Source organism: Alexandromys fortis, unplaced genomic scaffold (genome assembly GCF_014885135.2).
Source record: "Alexandromys fortis isolate MF-2015 unplaced genomic scaffold, M_Fortis_MF-2015_v1.1 scaffold_88, whole genome shotgun sequence".
NCBI classification, from domain to species: Eukaryota; Metazoa; Chordata; class Mammalia; order Rodentia; family Cricetidae; genus Alexandromys; species Alexandromys fortis.
In genome coordinates, this window is record NW_026067961.1 from 4,158,011 (window position 1) to 4,177,988 (window position 19,978).

Consider the following 19,978-nt stretch of genomic DNA (forward strand, 5'->3'; position numbering starts at 1 on the left):
CTGTTTCTCATTTTACACATGATTGTTTTTAACTTAACTGCCTGTTCTTTTATTTTTCTCCTTGACGTTTAATACAGTTTTAGAAATCATGGATTTGATCATGTAAATTTTATAATAGTATTCATCATTGTCAATTGTAACCTTACATAATATGGGTGACATTTACTTTCTAAGACCAGTAGTAACAGTAGCTGGGTTGTTGAAGATCTGTCAGGACTTTTAAGGCAGCAGACTAGGAAGGTGGGTCAGTGGGTAAAGTCCTGGCTGCACAAGTGTGAGTACTAGTTCGGATCCGCAGGACTCATGTAAAGGCCAGGCATGGCCATGCATGCTGGCAACTCCAGTGCTAAGATGTAGAGACAGTCTGTAGAGACAGTCAGATCCCAGGGACCCACTAGCCAGCCAATTTACCCAGTGCAGCTCCTGATTCGGTGAGAGACCTGATCTTAAAAACCAAAGTGGGGAATTACAGAAGATACCAAAATTGACGTTTGATCTCTACTCACCTGCACACATTAGTAACACTGCCACACCCCAAAGCAATTCAGACTACTGAGCACATATTACTGCTTTGGGCTCTGTGTAATATTATGTCAAAGTTTCTGAGCTCTCCAGGGCAATAGCATATACCTCCTACAATCAGAAGGCAGAGGCTGGTAGATTGTTGTTAAGTTCCAGGCCAGCCCGGTCTGCAAAATGAGACCTGTCTTCCTCACAGGGCTTTGTTTTGTTTTGTTTTTGATGTTGTAATTTTCAAACAAGAAGGCATTTATTCCTCACAGTGTGGACAGGTAAGGTGTCTAGGGTCAAGGTATGGAAAATACAGTGTTCAGTGTGAGCCCTGAACACTTCCTGCTTCCAAGAATGAGTTTGAATACCCACAACCTTCAAGGAAAAGGAAAACCTCTCCCTACATGACAGAAGAACAAAAACAACAAAAAGAGTCTTAGCTCGTCCCTCCATTGTCACCCCCATGGCTTTGAGGTGGCGCTCATCACTCCAGTTATCTCAAATTCCTGAGGTAAAACAATCCTTCTCTAACATCCTCCAACATGCTAGGACTGGGTGCATGCCACCACATCAACCTCCAGCTGTTTTATAAGGTCACTAACCCCATTCATAAAGAGATATGCAAGTGCTTCCGTTTTCTGCTCAGAAATGAAGAAAGAACATCAGTCCATCCACACTTAGAGTGAAAAAGACAGCAAATCTACGACCTTTCTTTACCCCGTTGGAATACTGAAGCAGCTGCTACCAGTTCTGAAATCCAAGGAAAGGCTCAGGCTTGTGAAACTATTGTTTCACAGATGGACAATGCAAACACTGGACTGCTGCTGACTGGCTGACTCAGAAAGTGCACTGGCTTATTGAATCAGGGAAGTTACAAGGGAGATATGCAAAGGGGGAACAAGAGCTGAAAATGGAGCAGGTATTCAAGACACTCTCAAAACAGCCACCACTTGAAGCACAGAGTCTGGCTAGAGGATTTTGGAAGTGAGTCATTCAGAAAAACATAGAACAGACTGCAAGCTCAGCCTAAGGTTGCATTAATTCAAGCCCAGGCCTTTACAGGAATGTGGCTGCTCCATCTCTGCTGTCTCTGACAGTTTTGATAAGAAATGAAGTTTATGGAAAGACAAGAAACAAAGTGGTCACTAAAGGACTACAAACACACCGCAGTGGAAATACTTGACAAGTAGGATAATTGTGAATGGTGCATTGCTGGGCTAGTGGGCAAAACGGGCCATGAGCAAAGCCAGCTCTGAGAAGGAACTGATGAAATGTTAGAAATGCCGGAGATACGGTGTATATCCTGCTGCCCATTTTCCTACTGATGTGTCTCTGTGACATAAAAATGTTCATATGACCCAAGTCAGAAGAGATTAACATTGATGTTTGTATACTCTGAAGAACAAAAGGTTTCAGGAAATCAGACATGACAGACAGTTACCAGCACACAGAAGAATCGGCAAGCTCCAGCATAGATTGCTTTGGATATCATATAGATTCCACAGACTGCAGTGGAAACAGTGGAACAAGTTCAGGGGTTGCACCAGTATACCTAATACGGGATTGATTGGACTCCATTGAAGGTCTAACAGTCAAGAGTCTGCAGATTCAAAGAACATCAGTTTTTAAAAAAATAAAAATCATTTCTGTTCAAGCTGCTGAAAATAAAACCAGAGAGTCTATCATGAAGGCAGCAGGAAACAGATAACCGTAGGTACGGCATAGCCGTGCATCTCCAGAAATGGTTTACAGAGGAAGACCGTAAGCCGCATCTTGAAAAAAAAGTGTCAACGCAGAGTTGTACCTGGTACAGAATCCTTCAGAAGCAGGTTTCTCAAACTTCTGATAATTTGATAGCACACTTTTCTACCAGAGATGTCAAGGAATTTCTTATTTTTTAACAATTTATTTTCTCTGTGTGTGTGTGTGTGTGTGTGTGTGTGTGATGCATACATGTGTGCGTACATGAGGGAGGACACTAGACTATGGAGGCTAGAGGTGCTAGATCCCTTAACTGACTCTTAACCACTGAGTCAATCTCTCTAGCCCCAGGAATTTCTTACAACTGAAGAAATATGATAAAAACCAAACCTATCTACACTAAGGAATAAAAGTACTGGACAAGAAATAAAAGAAAAATAAGTTTTATTTTTAATTTATTTGAAAAATAACTAAAATAGTGTTCTGCACTTCAAACTTACAAGTAAAACATAGCAACAACATGGCAAGGTGGTGGGGGAGTTTGGGAGACTGTGCTGTTGTCAGCCTTTGTCTTTGAAATAATGTAATAATTGGAAGTGAACCCTGTGCACCATGGAAATTAGATGGAGGATGGTGAATAAACAGGCGTTGTGACATAGGTAGTCTACTGTTGACCTTAAAGAGCTCAGGAAGAGTCCATTGTTAATGATGATGCTGAATCACTGGGCTCAGCATGGTGGGATGGGTACCGTAGACCATGTGGCTATACTGGATAAAGAAATGACTTATATCCTGTGTGGGATGGAGCAGAGCAGTGAGGTTGCATCCCACTGTCTAGAGTAGTGCACAGTCTAAAACAGGAAGAGTGAACATCTGCATCTTTCCACTTGGTTGTTTTTTAGCTTAGACATAACTTTGGGTGACTGAAGCCATGGGGTTAGTTGTTGAACCTTGCCTAAGATAGCCATCTCCTGTTCTCTTAATACAACTGCAACCATAGCAAAACCAGCCACCAGTGATGGGGTACATACTGAGACTGACGGGAGAGGAGCTGTCTACAGAGGGGAAGCTGGGTAGTTAGTCCCACTCTAGAATGTAGGGAGAACTTGGGTTGTGTGCAGATAAATTTGCTAACCATGGATGGCATAAACATACTCAAGGAGGTAGGTTAAGTATATTTAGAGAAGAAGAAATAATATATTTTAACTAGATGCCAAATACAAAGTACTACTGTACATAAACACCATATCCAGGTTGGTGGGCTTATTACCAGAAGAATCCTGAAGCTGCTTTGTATACTAAGGTTGAACAAGTTTATGCAGACATTGTAGATAATGATAACAAGATCTCTCACTATTGTAAAAGTTTCAAGTAATCAAAGGAGTAATTGTAGAATAAATTGTCCTGGACTGGCAGTAGAAGTGTGTGGAAGAACTTAGGCTTTTGGCTGGAAGGGTGGCGGACAGATAGATATGGGTTAATATACAGACTTGTGTATCAATTCTGACCATTTAGAGTACTTACAAGCATAGACACACCTAACACCAAAATCCTGATTTCTGGGTATATTTTTTCCAACAAAGAGAACCAGGATCAGAAAGACAAAAAGACATCATAAGGGGCATAGGACAGAGCTTGGAAGAGCTATGAGTAGCTCAGACTGGGTCAATTAAGTAACAAAATTCATCATGACAGTGTTGCTTTATAACCCACCAAATGAAATAACCACGCATCTGTACTGAAAAATGAGGAATAAGTGAAGACCAAGGGACCAAGTTACAATAGAATTAAGATGTGACCACCAGATTCACTGAGATCCAGGACCAGATCCTGAAATAAAAGTTACATTTAGCAGTAACCCAGAAAAATTCAAGCAAAGTCCTCATCACAGTAGAGCACGCCTCCACTGTGAATTTCATGGTTTTTATTGTGTCATGTGAACATTAGTGGAATGTTGCTGTGTGAATGCTAGTGGGCGCTTCAGGGAGGGGCATACCAATGTTCCATACTGTTTCTGTAGAGTTGGAATGAGGCTATCCATAAAGCTGTGTTAAGTTAGGGTGCTCTAGGTCAGCTAAAAATGCCCATCCCTAAGAGCAGCAGTAGCAAATGCCACAAATATGTCAACAGTATGACATAATTAGTCACCTTTGACCTCGGCGCCATTCTTTTTTCCATAGCACCGTTTTGTAGGGTTTCCTCTCAGCCTATTTTTCCATCTTCTTTACTGGCTCGCTCTTCTGGCTTCAGGAGGTTCAGGTTCCCTAGTCCTCAAGCCTAGAGGTGTTCCCCCTTCTCTCCACATCTCTGCCATTAGCCACACTTGATGATTTCAGTTCAAATTCAAACCAATACAGTATTCTCTTATTATTCCTTGGTTGTAGTGGCCTATTTCAAGTGCTTCCTGTGGTAGTGGCTAGCATGTAGGACAGCACAAAAACAGGCGCAGTGCTGTGTGCTTTACCTTGCAACACGGGGGATATGTGTGGTATCCAGTTATTCCGGTCTCCGTGTCCACAGACCCACTCCACAGGTGTTCAGTGGACAGGTGCTGTGCAAGGCGGGGTGACACACAGCATTAGCTGTCTTGGCCAGTTGTAATAAGTAGTATTGGCTTGGCATTGGGCTTTCCCCACTAGCCTTTCATCTGATAGTCGCTTTGGTATACATACTCCATTCTGTTTTAAAAATACTGGTGCAGTCATGCAGTGTAGCTTGCTTTTGTGCCTTATTCACTTGACTGATATTTCCGTGTCAGTGCATTTAGATCTGAGCTCATGGTTAATGACTGCATAACCGTTTATACATGTATGAGCTTACTATTTCCTTGATACATGCTAAATATCTTAATTGCTTATGCTTTCATTTTCTTCAGATGAGCAGAAGGACTTTTCTTCCTCTCAGACACTGAGAAATAAAAGCATGGATACTGGCTCTTGTGATGACCCGAGGCGAGAACAGCACAGCTCATCCTACCAGCAGATGAGCTGTATCGACAGTGTCATCAGGTGAGAAATGCCTGCGAGCCTAGCTCACTGGAACCGCATCGCGTCTTCAGAGATGTGTGTGTTGACGTCATACTACAAGGGATAGGATCAGTAGATGCATGCGGAGCTCTTAGAGCTGCTGGGGACAATGGTGCTGAGTCCTCTGTTAGCCATGGAGTGGGTGCCTGTTACATACAGTTCACAGTGTATTGACCTTTGTGGAGGGCGCGGAAAATAAGAAGCTGCATCTCTCTGTGACAGAGCGGTGGTATAGTGAATGTGTAAGCTGGTCAGGCTTAAATGGTGTGAGAGGTGAAGACCAGTTAAAGAACGTAGTGAAAGAGATAGTGTAAGTCACTGATGCAGGCTGGGATGATCAGGGCTGACTTCATCCCAGAAGGAAGGACAAAGTCCCCCAGGCCTCAATCATGGAAGCAAAGCACAGAAGTGGGAAAAGCTTGAGGGAGCCAATACAGAAACAGCCCAATCCTGTTGTTGTAGGTACCTGACAAGCTACAGTCTCCCGGCCTTGAAAAGGAAGTGCATATCCTGCACAAACACGTCTTCATCCTCAGAGGAAGCCAAGCAAAACCACGATGCGGACTGCAGCACAGCGCTACGAGGTACAGGAGGGTCCTCACAGTAGATGACTTCATTGTTTTCTGTCCGTCTGTCTGTCTTTATTTTACATCCCGGCCAAGGTCTCCCCTACCTCCTCTCCTCCCAGTCCCTTCCCCCATATCTCCTCTTTCCCCACCCCCCAATCCACTCCTCCTTCGTTTCTTTCAGGAAAGGGCAGGCCTCTCATGGATATCAACCAAACATGGCTTACACAGTTGCAGTGAAACTAAGCACCTCCCCATGTACTAGGCTGAGAAGAATGACCTAGTATGAGGAGTAGGGTCCCAAAATCCTGTAAAAGTCAGAGGCAGCCCCTGTTCCCACTGTTAGGAGTTCCTCAGGAGGACTGTAACATATAGACAGAGCACCTAGGATAGTCCCATGCTGGCTCCCTGATGGTCAGTTCATTCTCACTAAGCTCCTGGCTAGGTTAGTTGATTCTGTGGATTTTCTTGTGATATCCTTGACTACTTTGGCTCCTGCAATTCTTCCTCCCTCTCTTCTGTAGGATCTCCTGAGCTCCACCTAATGTTTGACTGTGGGTATACACCTGATTCCATCAGTTGCTGGGTGGAGCCTCTCTGATGACCATTAGGCTAGTCGTTTATCTACAAGTGTAACAGAATATCATTAGGCATCATTATGTTGGCTTTTTTTTTTCTCCAGTAGTATATGGTTCTATTCTAGGTCTCTGGGTCCTTGTGTTCCAGGCAGTGTCAGGGTGGACTTACTCTCCTGGCATGGGTTTTAGGCTAGACCAGTCACTGGCCATTTCCTTAATCTTTAAGTCCCCTTACCCCAGTGTTTCCCATAGGCAGAACAGACTCTAGGTCAAAGGTTATGATCTGACTATACAAGTCCGATTTTTCTTTGGGCCACCAGCTCACAAAATGACAACACATTTATTGCTAATTATAAAAGCTCAGCCTATAGCTTAGTCTTGTTTGTAACTAACTCTTTTTTTTTTCTTTTTTTTCTTTCTTTTTTTTTTTGGTTTTTCAAGACAGGGTTTCTGTGGTTTTGGAGCCTGTCCTGGAACTAGCTCTTGTAGACCAGGCTGGCCTCGAACTCACAGATATCCGCCTTCCTCTGCCTCCCAAATGCTGGGATTAAAGGCATGCGCCACCACCTCCCGGCTTGTAACTAACTCTTATAACTTAAATTAGCCCATATTTTTTAATCTACTTTGTTCTACACATTCATTACCTCACCTCCATTTTGCCCATCCTGTTTCCTCTGTATCTGGCTGGTCACCCCGCCTTTCTTTTCTCTAGACCTCTCCGTCCAGAAGTCCCACCTATACCTCCTACCTACCTCTTGGCTGTTTAGCTCCTTATTAAACCAATCACAGTGACACATCTTCACACAGTGTAGAGGAATACTCCACAACATATGTGATTGGGTTACTGTCCCAATCCTCCACTTGAAGTCTTGCCTGGTCACAGGAGATAGCCAGTTCACACAAGATATCCCGTATAGCTTGGAATCTTAGCAGGGTTCATCCTTGTAGATTCCTGGGAGATTCTCTTGCACTAGGTTGTTTTTCCTGACCCCAAAATGCCCTCCCTTTCCAGCAGTGGCTTTCAGTACTCTCTCTTCCACCATCCCCTCCTCAAACCTGATCCTTCATGTTCCCATCCCCACCTGCCCAGAGTCCACTCACAAAATCTTTTCTATTTCTCCTTTCCAGGGAGATCTGGACATCCCTGTTACCTAGTCTCTCTGGGTCTGGGTTGTAGCATTGTTATCCTTTATTATATATCTAGTATACACTTAGGAGTGAGTAGACACCATGTTTATCTTTCTGGGTCTGGGTTAACCTCAGGATGATTTTTTTTCTAGTTTTATTCATTTGCCTGCAAATTTCATGATGTCACTGTTTTTAACAGCTAGTGATACTCTATTGTGTGGATGTACCACATTTTCTTTATCCATTTCTTGGTTGAGGAACATCTAGGTTGTTTCCAGGTTCTGGCTATTATGAATAATGCTGCTATGAACATAGTTGAGCAAATACCCTTCTGGTATGCTTCAGCATCCTTTGGGTATATGCCCAAGAGTGATATAGCTGGTGTTATTGCCCTGATTTCTTTCTTAGCCCGTTTATCATTTGTATGTAGGAGGACTACTGATTTTTTTGAGTTACTCTTGTATCCAGCCTCTTGATTAAAGGTGTTCATTAGCTATAGGAGTTTCCTGGTAGAATTTTTGGGCTCTCTTATGTACACTATCATATCATCTACGAATAATGATACATTGACTTTTTCCTTTCCAATTTTTATCCCTTTGATCTCCTTCAGTTGTTTTATTGCTGTAGCTAAGACTTCAAGTACTATATTAAATAGTTATGGAGCAAGTGGACAACCTTGTCTTGTTCCTGATTTTAGTGGAATTGCTTTGAGTTTCCTCTCCATTTAATTTGATGCTGACAATCGACTTTTATTATGTTTAGGTGCGTCCCTTATATCCATGATCTCTCCAAGACTTTTATCATGAAGGGGTGTTGAATTTTGTCAAAGGCTTTTTCAGCATCTAATGAGATGATGATGTGGTTTTTTTCTCTCAGTTTGTTTATATGGTGGATCACAGAATCCTCTGTGTGGCTAATGGTTCTATTTGTCGGTTACTGACTACTACTGTAAGCATCCACTTAGGATTTTTTATTCTAAGTTTCTCATGTATCACCAGAGACTGAACAGATCCTGAACAAACCTCAAAAAGAAATGCCAACAACTGGACCGTCCACAGATGCTGAAGGAGGTGCTGCGTGGTCCCTGTCCCCTGCTGCACTAAGCACGGGGTCTGGCAGAAGCCAGTGCAGCTGCAGCGGCACCACTGTCCATGTCCCGCCCCTACACTCAGGTACCACCTTTGCCTTTTGATGAGAAAAGAATCCATTAATACCATTTGCTTAGTTATGAGTTTGGTATCTTAACCATTGTTCCCTGACTTTTATCCAGTAAACCTAATTAAGAAATGTCTCCGTGTTTGTGTTGGTTATGTATTACAGGCTATTTTTGTTACGTATGCTGTGTGTTAATAGGGTCAGTTGAGGCATGGAGCTCCTAGAGCTGCTGGGCACCGTGGGGCCAAGTCCTCTGTGTTCGCCATTGTTAATGTAGTTTCCTGTGGACCGCATTGGGTTCTGTTGTGACTAAATTTTTTTTCCTAAGAGATTTTATGTATATGGATGTTTTGCCTTCATATATATATATATATGTACACCGTGTGTGTGCCTGGTCCCAAGAGAGGCCGGAAGAGGGTGCCATATCCCCTAAGACTGGAGTTAGAGGTGGTTGTGAGCACCATGTGTGTTCTGAGAACCAAACCTGGATCCTCTCCAAGAACAGCAGTGCTTTTAACTCTCTAGCCCCTTTCACTGATCTTTTTTTTTTTTTTTTTTAAAAAAAGTCTTTAACGTGTTGAATGTATACTGGCAACTAGATGAATAACACTTATTTCTCACTTTTGTGTTGACTTGTTAAGTCAGTAGTGAAAGGGAGGGGTTGGCTCCCTCAGAGTCAGTACAGGATACACCCAGACATCAAATTCTCAGCACAAAGGAGATTTATTTGCCCTAGAGGGACAAAGGGCAGGGAATAAGAGACAAAGCCAGGAGCTAAAGAATGAGGGAGAAGGGGCCAGGGGGCCAAGGAGAGAGGGAGGGTTACTTGCCCAGGAGGGACAAAAGACTGCCTCTGGATAGAGAGGAGACAGACGTGGCCCACAGACAAATGGTGGCTTATAAAGGTAAACAGGGAGACTTTGTCTTAAGATGAGGTGATTAATTTTGATTATGCATGTTAATTGGGTAGTCAGTCACAAGGGGACTTTTGGCTACTGAGCTTCCATACTTCAAGAGCTGGACTTTGGTAGTCAACTTCAGTAGGAGGAAGTGGCCAAATAAGGGAATAATCCCCAGTGGCTAGCTGTAGAACTGTCATCTGTTTTTAGCAAGGGGGAAAAGGGCAAAAGGCAAAACCTGTCAACATCCTGTTTGCCATGCTTGGGAGTGCTAGACCCCTTCAAGTAGAGCATGTCCCTTACAACATACTTACTTGATAAATTATTCTAATCTTGATCTCTTTATTCTTTTCCATTACCTCCTGTACTTTTGACTTTCTGGTTTTTCATAGACTTGACAGGTGACGTGGTGACACTTCCCTTAAGTTTTGGGCTTGTCTCTAGCTTACCTTCGCTAATGTGGCACGTTGGCTAACGTGGGTTGAATAGTCGCTGTGGCAGTTCTCTGTGCTTCATTCTTGGAAGCTGTATTGGATACTTTTCCTATCACAGTGACAGAATTCCCAACTGCTGCAACCTCAGGGAAATGGGGTTCTTTGGGTTCATGATTTGAGGGCACAGCCTAGCTACCTTATAGTACTGCTGCCTTGTCACCCCACTGTGATGGGCTGTACCCACAAAAACAACAAACACCTCCCCACACCCAAAAGTACCCCCCAAAACTGTGTATTTGCTGATAATCCTGAAGGCCTACCTCAGCTCCGATAGAACTTTCTCCAGCTAATCAGAGCACACTCTGCTCGCACACCCTCCATCTCAGAGGACCATCGGGAGGAATCGTGTTAGTGATGACTGATCTCGCCAACTTGACTGCATTTGAATCTTCATGTCTCTTTGCATTCTGGGAAGCTTAGTATCTAGGTTTAACCCTTGCCCTGGAGTGAGCTCCTCTCTGATGACCGCGATCACGGGGCATTCCTTGCGACCTTTGGTATTTATGTGCCATAGCTAAGTAACTTCCCCAGTGTCAGTTGCCTGTGAGTGGGAAGCAGGGCATCAAATTGTTCTCCGTCATTGCCATTATAGTACCAGGGACTAATTAAGGTAGAGTGTGAGATAGAAGGCATACATAGGTGTGCATGATTAAAATAATAAAGGTACTTTTTTAAATGTGCAGAAAAGGTGGCTGGACTGAGCTACAGTGCTGGCCGTGTTGGCCTGGGTAGTCTTTAGCAGATACTGTAGAGCTCACATTCGGAGGTGTGCTGACATAAGATACGTTGTGCTGAAATGTAAGTCTCTGATGTAGGATTGCTGATATGTAAAGATGTGCTTTAGGGTGAATTACATTAAAAATCAGTCCAACTTAAAGCCCAATAATTTAGAAACTAAATAACATGTTTTTAAATAATCATGGGTCAAAGAAAAAGTCTGAAATGGACTTTGAAATTATTCTGAAATAAATACTCATGAGAAGACAACATACTAACATTTACAGACAGCAGCAGAACAGAAAACTCTGAATGCTGATAGAGAAGCCATCTTTTTGGGGAGATGGGGTGGAGTTTGTGACAGGGTTTCTCTGTATTGTTCTGGCTGTCCTGGAACTCAAATTCAGAGATCCTCCTGCTTCTGCCTCCTGAGTGCTGGGAATAAAGGTGTGCACCACTACACCTGTGTGATTGGTGGTTTCTTATCGGATGCCAGTTACTGTTAAATGAGTCACAGTATTTTGTGTCCTTGAACATTTGGGGCTTTATTTTGAGACCAAATTGATTTTCCTGGAAACAGACTGGTTCTTTCAGACTCATACTTAAAACTTGCCAAGCCAGCACCGGCTCTGAGCACTGCGGAGCTGATCATCCCTGCTACTGAATTCTTCAGTCACAGCCACAAAAAGCCAGGACTTTCTTTTTTGCTTTTTCAAATGTAAATATGTGCGTGCATTTATGCTCCTGCATTATTTGGCGTGTTTGGAGGCCAGAGGACAACTTCTAGGGGTCCGTTTCTTTCCTTTTACATGGATTCCTAGGATCAAATTCAAGTCACCATGCTTACATGACAAGCACCTTTACCTGCTGAGCCATCTTGCTGACTGAAATGAGGTTTTCTGGCCTGGCTGATAAAAGAAGCAGTGTTCTTTAAGCTTGAGCTGTCATCTCGTCTCTGATAGTCCCTTCCCAACCCAGGACTCAAGGAAAACCTTCCTCTAGGCCCTGGGGCTGTCTGTCTCTCTAGGGTCCTCTCTATGTAGCTGTCTTATTTTCTCCTCTCCTGGAAGATCTAACCTCACCTCATAGGGAGTTTACTAGACTCCATCTGAGGCTTAGGGCCCTGAAACTGTTTATTTCGTATATTTTGTCCATTGTGTTCATTATTTAAGGCAAGAAAGTCAGTCTAGTCCCTGCTCCACTGCTGGCCACAGCAGTTAAGTTGATTCAAAATTAAGTCAGAGCCCATTTCTGGAGGTGGCACAGCCTTGAGAGGTGGGAAGGGTATTGGGAAGCCAACCACAGCACCCACCGTAATCTCTTCTTGAAATAACTTAGAATCTGTGTACAGGTGCATGCAGGTGCACATGTGAAGAATCCGTGTGCAGGTGCATGCAGGTGTACTTGTGAACAATGTGAATGCTTAACTGCATGTAGAGTACGAGATGGCTGTGTGCTGTTAAATTCCCCAAGGAGTAGGAAGTGGGGTGAACTGTAGGCTAGTGTTTTTGGAGAAAACAGTCAGTGGGCAGATGAGCTTCTGTGTTCATGCTTATTTCTCTATGCGTAAAAAAAGTTAAAGGACAGAGAAAAAGAATGATTTTCTATGGGAGAATAAAAAAGAGCTGGGTAGGTAGTGAAAGGGACAGGAAGAATTTACTAAATTTATTTTTAAAACTCAGTGTTTGAATTATGTGAATATGTTGCCTATTTAAATAACTAGTTGAGCCAGGGATGGTGGCACACGCATTTAATCCCAGCACTCGGGAAGCAGAGGTAAGTGGTTCTCTGTGAGTTCAAGAATAGCCTGGTCTGTATAACAAGTTCCAGGACAGCAAGGGCTCCATAGAGAGGCTTCATCTCAAAGAAACAAGTAGGAAAAATTCAAAGGCTAACTGTGCTGGCACACACTTGTAATCCCAGTGTTCAGGAGGGTCACAAATTCAGGTCAGGTGGGTTATGTAATAAGTTCCAAGCTCTGTTTCTAAATTAATAATTTTGATCAAAAATCAAAAAATGCAAGGACATGGAAAATGTTTATAATAGCAAGATCTAAATAAGTGTCTGTATATTATTATAATCATACATTAAAGTAAAAGAAAGACAAGAGGAATTTCTATACTGTACTGATACTTTTATATTCTAACAATTATGTTTGTCGAAATTTGTTGAAAGACAACTACAAAATAAAAAAATAAATAATTGCTATTAATTATTAAATCTGTTTTCTGTGATCTTAGCAGAGGGTGTTGCCTTAGCATGTAAGCCCTGGACCCTGAGAACACAGCCATCGGCCCTGACTGCGGAAGAATTTGAGCACGTGGGGCTCACAACAGCTGTCCTCTCCGCACACACGCAGAAGGAAGAACAGAGCTATGTTGACGGGTTCCAGGAAAGGATCCTGACCTCACCCTACAGCTGCTATCTGCAGAAAAAGAGCAAAAGCAATGCTAAGTACTCCTGTGTTCAAGGTAGCTACATTTTAGAACATAGCCCTTTCGTTGTTGGATTATTATAGATTATATTCAGGTTGAACTGTACTACTGTATCAGTGGGAGATTGCTTCCAGGAAGTACTACCTGACACACACCCAAAATCACAGACATTCAAGGCCTACTACATATCAAAAGCCATAGTATTTTGCATGACCTGCTCACATCTTCCATGTCCTTTAACTTATCTTTTATTTAACATTTAATATTCCATTATTATAGTATATTATTATAATTGGATGGATAATGGAGACCTTTGCACATGATCATTTTTTTCTGAATATTTTCCGTATGTAGTTGGCCAGACCTGCAGGTTTGGCACCTGTGGCAGTGCAGGGCCAGCTGTACCAGGGAGAACTACGGATTGGTTCCAAAAGATACCAAGATGCTACAATCGCTTATTCCACAGTTTACCTACAACCTTATTTGAATCTGGACCTGAGAACAGTTTTATAAGAAACCTACTAAGGTGCTGGAATTGATTTATTTTAGTGTATTAGTTTTTACCAGAATTTTTGTTGAGTTAGAACAATGTTTTGTTATTTTTACAATAGTTACTATTGGCAAATGCTTCATTCATTGGAAAGTGTTTAACATCACCTGCAACTTTCTCTCTTTGTTGTTACTTTTCTGTGACATGCTTCCTCCTTTTTTTTTTTTTTTTTTTTTTGAGACAAAGTTTCTCTGTAGCTTTGCAGTCTGTCCTGAGCTCTTGTGGACCAGGCTGGCCTCTAACTCACAGAGATCCACCTTTCTCTGCCTCCCAAGTGCTGGGATTAAAGGCTCCTTTATCACTTCTTCAGGCTCTCCTAAGCAGACCAGATGTGCTGGAAGTGGGAGACGGAAGCACAAACGGAAGAAGTTGCCAGTGCCTTTGGACACCAGCAGCTCCAGTGCTGACTTCTGTTCCCATGTCAGAGGACTCCTTCCCAGTGTACAGCCCTGGAGCCCTTCTGTTGTCTCCTCCCCGCACGCCTCCAGCCTAGCTTTCCCATCAGCCCTGGTAGCTCCCAAGCAGGACCCCTGTCTCCTTTCGTCTTTTCCTCTCCAAGTTGCCTCTCTGGGAGTAGGGAGCTCTGCAGGCTGGGCAGCTGCAGCTGAATGCCCGCCTCTGTCCGCTGGCCCGCAGCCTATTTCAGCTTTCCCCTCTGCTTACTTGGACACGTTCATGACCATCTTCCTGCCCGGCCCCCCAATCTTCCCTCAGTGGTCAGCATCATTCTCCCCATATGCATTCCTGGGGGCTGCAGGTTCTTCTGAAATGACACCCTTAGTACCAGCGATGGCTCCACATCTGGAACCAACTTGTTCAGACCACAGCCACGGGAGAATGGAGGGAAGCTGGGAGACACACGGCGAAGAGCATCCATTTATTAGTTCAAGGAGCAGTTCGCCTTTACAGTTAAATTTACTCCAGGAAGAAACGCCTGCCCCATCTGAATCTCCAGATCCAGTGAGAAGAGCTGCTGGCCCAGAAGTTGAGTGTGTAAGTGGTGCCGTCAGTACCTGAGTGAGTGAGAAAATCTGGACCCTTAACCAAGTCCGAGGCTCAGCACTGGTAGCCTAGTCACTAGGGGATGACCCGCCTCACAGCTGGACTAAGCCCTGCTCAGTGTGAGCGAGTGTGTCCCTGTCCACTTGTGGCGCAGAAATGAAGGAGTCATCTGTTCTTGATGCTTGGGGATGGTTGTCACAAAATATGTTTTTCAAATTTTTTAAGTGTGCTAGGTTTCCTCTACCTTTAAATTTTGATATCCAGGTATTTAACTTAACATGTTCATTCCTTACAGATTAAAGCTGGTGTTGTCAAGTAAGGGGAATAAGCCATATGACAGGATATGAATTTAGAATTCATACTTTTAAAATTTTTAGTCAAAATAGAACTATATCATTCTCCCATTTGCTTCCCTTCAGATCCCCCTTACTCTCCTCAAAATTATGGCCTTTTATTATTGCTGTTGCTGTTGTTGTTAATAGGGGTGTGTATATGTACCCCTAAGTATATAAATACAAAATATATGCATTCTTAAATATTTAAATACTATATATACATATTCCTAAATATGTAAATTCAATATGCTCAGTCTATATAGTGTTACCTTTATGTTTATGATTTCAGGCCTTACTACGTGGTACTGGGTAACTAATTGGAAGACTCTTCCTGGGGAAGACTATTTTCTCCCATTCTTGGCATTGTAGTTCCGTATAGTTCTTTGTCTAGGGTTGGGGCCCTGTGGCTTTTTCCTCCTTTGCTGTTGACTTGTCTGTTGGTGTTGTCCTTCTTCAGGTCTTGTTTAGGCAGCCATACCATTGAGATTTTATGGATATAGCTTCACTGACATTTTGTTTGTTTGTTTTTGTTCTTTTGGGGGGTGCGGTTCAAGACAGGGTTTCTCTATAGCTTTGGAGCCTATCCTGGAACTAGCTCTTGTAGACCAAGCTGGCCTCGAACTCAAAGAGATCCACCTGCCTCTGCCTCCTGAATGCTGGGATCGAAGGCATGCATCATCATTGCCCGGCTTCCCTGACATTTTTTAGTAGGCACAGTCTCACAGCAGATATCCTGTTCCTCTGGCTCTTAAAATATTAATGCCTCCTCTTTGGAGATGTAGGATTCATGCTTTTCTGTGTGTACACATAAAGCAGGCATGTGTGGATGCGGTGGAGCCACTATCTGGCATCATCAGAAAGCAGGCAGCTTATCCTTCCATGCTTATACATGTCATTTTCAAAACTGAAAAATTTTAGACAAATATCCATTAACTTTGCAAACTCTACTTTAAAAAGCATTTCCAGATATATTTATCAGTTTACTCTTCAGAGTCTGTCATTCCTGCATTTAGGTGTAGACTCAAAGCTAAGTATTTTAGCAACCTGAATGTTGTATGCAGTAGGTGCATGCAGTGCCCTCAGAAGCCAGAGAGGCAGCTGGGTCCCCTAGAGCTGGAGTTAAAGAAGCTGCCTTGTGGGTCCTCTGTAAGAACATCAAGGGCTCTTAACTGATGAGCCATCTCCCTCCCTACACTCACTTCTGAGAGCCCGAGTGAATAAAGCCTGGGGGGCTAGGGACTAAGACCGCAGCTCAGCACTAGACAAGTGGCTCAGAGTAGCCCCCAGCACACCTACCAGCTGACTCCTGTAACTCCAGCCCCACAGGCTCCACAGTCCTTGTTGGGTCACCTATACATAACACATTTTTTAAGTACATTTTATTTACTTTTGGTGAGGGTTGGGGTGGGTACTAATGTACACAGTGTGCATGTGGAGTCAAAGGACAACTCGGGGGATTTGGTTCTCTCTGTACACCAGATGCCTTTGTGTCTTCCCTTCCAGCACTGTGTCACAGGGAACGATGGCAGTAGGAGCAGTCATTGTGCCGCCAGTGACCTGGCCACACCATCAGTGCACCAGGAGTCTCTGTCTACAGCAGCCTCAGGTAGCTGACCAGGAAAAACGGCTTTTCACACTATTCCCAGATCACTTGTCCAAGACCTTCTAGTTTGGACACTAATGAATAAATACAGAAAGTTTGGGGGTTTCCCAACCCTTCTTTTTGTAGGCTTTCTTGGGGGCATGCTTATATTTGACAAAATTAGCATTAGTATAACTGTTATAATCACCACTTAGAATATTCCTGCTGCTCTAAAAAAGTTCCTCTATAGCTGTTTATAGTCTGTGTTGGTGACTTTTCTTATTACTGTAACAGAAAGTCTGTCTGAGGCAACTTACAGGAGGAAGGACTTGTTTTCATTCATGGTTTGGAGGGTCCAGTCTATCGTGGCAGGGAAGGAATGGAGGCAAGAGCATCTTGGTCTGAGGTGGAGGGACCCAGGCACAGCAGACACGAAGCACAGAGCTCAGACCTGGAGTGAGGCCATGTTACAACCTTCAAAATCCTACACACACACATGCACACGCACACACACACGCACACACAGTGATCCACCTCATATCCCCTGTCCCAAAGGTTTCATCACTTTCCAGAACAGAGCCACAAGCTGGGGACCAAGTGCTCAAGTGTGTGCCTGTGAAGGTGTTTTATATTCAGACCGACAGTCCACCCCTGCACTGGTCCTCTGTCCTGGCATTCTGATGGTGTGCTTACTGCCCTTCGGTTTCTGTAGTTCCACACACCCAGATAACAGTGTGAGGGCTTTTGTGTCCAGAGTCTCAGAACAATGCTGTTGAGATTCATCTTTATTGCATGTATTGGTGGTCTGTTGCTTTCTGCTGCTCTAGAGGATTACATTGTGCAGATGTTATTGGACTGTTTCTGGCCTGGGCCTGTAATGCTGTGAGCCATTTGAAATAGTTAGATCATTTGTGTCTGGTTAATGTGTGTAGAAACTGCCACTGCTGGGATGGTAGGTAGTTGCTAGAGTCTGAAATCTTTGACAAATAAACTTCTGACAGGTGTTTTCCACTTTGCTGATCTTTGATAGGAAGTGTACACTTCAGTAACAGTGACTATTCTGGAATTTCTGAAAACGGACAGAGGTCTCAGAATAGACAAAAAAATGAAGCCTTGCCCTGGGTGGCCGAAGAGTCTATCTGGAGAATGATAGAACAAACACCAGACCGTGTTCTCATGACATACCAGGTGCCCGAGAGGTAAGAGAGCACTTCGAAAATGCAGCCGGATGTTTGGATGGTTTATTTCTGTAACTCAAAAAAATTTATATTACCATTTATTTATATTGTTCTGTATATATCTGTGAGTGTGCCATGACACATGTGGAAGCCTGACCTCTTTCTAACGTGTATATCCCAGGGATGAGAGTCAGGCCACCAGGCTTGGTGAGCAGGGAAGTACCTTCTGTGCTGTGGTGTGTATGTAGATGTCAAAGGACAGCAGCAGTCGTCACTCTTGGCCGAAAGGGCCCTCTCTTTCTCAGATATCTCACTGGCTTTTTTTTTTTTTTTTTGGTTGTTGTTGTTGTTGTTTGGTTTCTAATATGATTTTTAAATGTCTTATACACGGTCATAGAAAAATGTGTTTATAAATTTATTCATTTAAAGTCAAGCAGCAAATGACTTGGAGAAGGACTGCAGTTGTGCATGTGCAGACCCCACAGAGCAGAAAGGCTGCTCACCCGTGCCCCTAGCAGAGGAGGCGGAAGGAAATGCATTTCTTGATATGCTTTGCTTAAACATCACACTGGGTTTCCCACCAAGAAGCAGACAGTTTGGTTATGTCACGAGTCAACAGCTAAGAGCAGTGGTGGAAGGGAAGACTGTTCTCAGAGGCCTTTGCTGTGTTTAGGAGAAGAGAAGAGGTGCTGAGGGGAGACCTGGCAAAGCTCAGCAGCATGGAACAGCGGCAGCCCCAATTCTCTCCTGCACAGAAGGAGGAACTGGCCAAGGTGTGCTCCTGGATCCGCAGCCAGACTGCCCCTCAAGAAGGACACCTCCAGGTAAGCACGTAATTGCTCATACAGCGACTGTTGTGCGCCAGGTGACAGGTGCCCTTCAGCTTCACAGTCACCTTTGTATTCCCACAGCAGTGTGCGTGTGAAATAGCTAGCACAGTGTTCTAGGTTTTGAGAAGTGGTCTTCCTAACACTGTTGGTGAAGTTCCTTCCCTTCACCTCCAGAAGGGCACAGTCACAGGCCAAAGTACTGTTAAAGCCAAGGCACCCGGACACCAGTGAGTTAATTGAGCTTACGTACAGAGCATGGGTGACCCAAAATGGCCACATCACCAAAACCATCTCATCCTAGTGTGAATGGTAACTTCATAGCATAACTCCACAGGTGGTCTCCTCCATCCCAGTCAGCAGCCTCCCAGCCCGCCCCATCAGTGCATTCTGCACTCTGTAGACTCTGGTCACCTCCCTAAAGCACAGGACACCTGAGGTGAAATTGCATAGAACTGGGAGGAAAGGCTGGGGTCTAAAGTTAGAGCCTCATGACTCTCTACCCTGTTCTTTTCTGTGAGAGAGTGTCACAGGCCCCTTCGCTCTTTCATGAGTAGGCACAGCTCTTTCCTTAGGCTTGTTAGACAGCATGCCACTACCATGACGACATAGTCTCTTCCACCAGTTAGAAAGCTGGGGTGGTAAAGACACTACCCTGACATGACCAGCTGAGGGAAGCTCTCAGAGATACATGGTTCAAATACTATCCCTGTGTGGCAATTTAACTTCCATATATAAGAAAGGCCCACACTGATGGGAATTATCTCACCCAGTAGGAGCTCTGCTCCTCTGGAGCTCCACAGCCCAAAAACACAAACTCCAGTCATTTTATGCATTAATCTCTTACCAAGCCAGGGTTGCAGCATCAATACGGCTTGAGTTACCATCCTTCTGATTCAGTCTGTAGTCTCCCTTGTCACTTCCTTTCTTTTTTTTTTTTTTTCAATTGTTGTGTTTTATGTGTATGGGTGTTTTGCCTGCATATGTCTGTGCACTCACATGCGGGCTTGGTGCCCTCAGAGGGCAGAAGAGGGCACCAGAGCCTCTGGAACTGAAGTTAGAGGTGGTTGTGAGCTGCCCTGTATGCTGGGGATCGAACCAAGCTCCTCTGCAGTAGCAGCCAGTGCTCTTACCCACTGAGCCATCTTCAGCCTCCCCCTTCAGCTTTTCTTACACTGCAGGTATGGTGAGGTCATACCCCTCCCCAGCCTTTGTTTCTCCCTTACTTTCTAAGGAGCTTTGCTAGATAAAGGATTCTTGGTGGATGCTTTCATCTTGTTTGTGTATTTCCTTTC

At 43.8% G+C, this 19,978-nt stretch overlaps 1 protein-coding gene across 5 annotated transcripts in view; it reads left to right on the forward strand.

Moving 5' to 3' along the window:
• Nucleotides 1-19,978, forward strand: part of Per3 (period circadian regulator 3) — a 46,778-nt gene that overhangs the window by 23,766 nt on the left and 3,034 nt on the right. For 2 of the 5 annotated variants that reach the window (XM_050153210.1, XM_050153215.1), the window contains 8 exons: nucleotides 5,087-5,219; nucleotides 5,700-5,821; nucleotides 8,508-8,681; nucleotides 13,015-13,245; nucleotides 14,070-14,752; nucleotides 16,600-16,702; nucleotides 17,709-17,877; nucleotides 18,530-18,680. In XM_050153210.1, the coding sequence (XP_050009167.1) occupies nucleotides 5,087-5,219; nucleotides 5,700-5,821; nucleotides 8,508-8,681; nucleotides 13,015-13,245; nucleotides 14,070-14,752; nucleotides 16,600-16,702; nucleotides 17,709-17,877; nucleotides 18,530-18,680 (1,766 nt within the window). The remainder of the gene's footprint in view (nucleotides 1-5,086; nucleotides 5,220-5,699; nucleotides 5,822-8,507; nucleotides 8,682-13,014; nucleotides 13,246-14,069; nucleotides 14,753-16,599; nucleotides 16,703-17,708; nucleotides 17,878-18,529; nucleotides 18,681-19,978) is intronic. The other 3 variants (XM_050153211.1, XM_050153213.1, XM_050153212.1) reach the window with 3 other exon arrangements.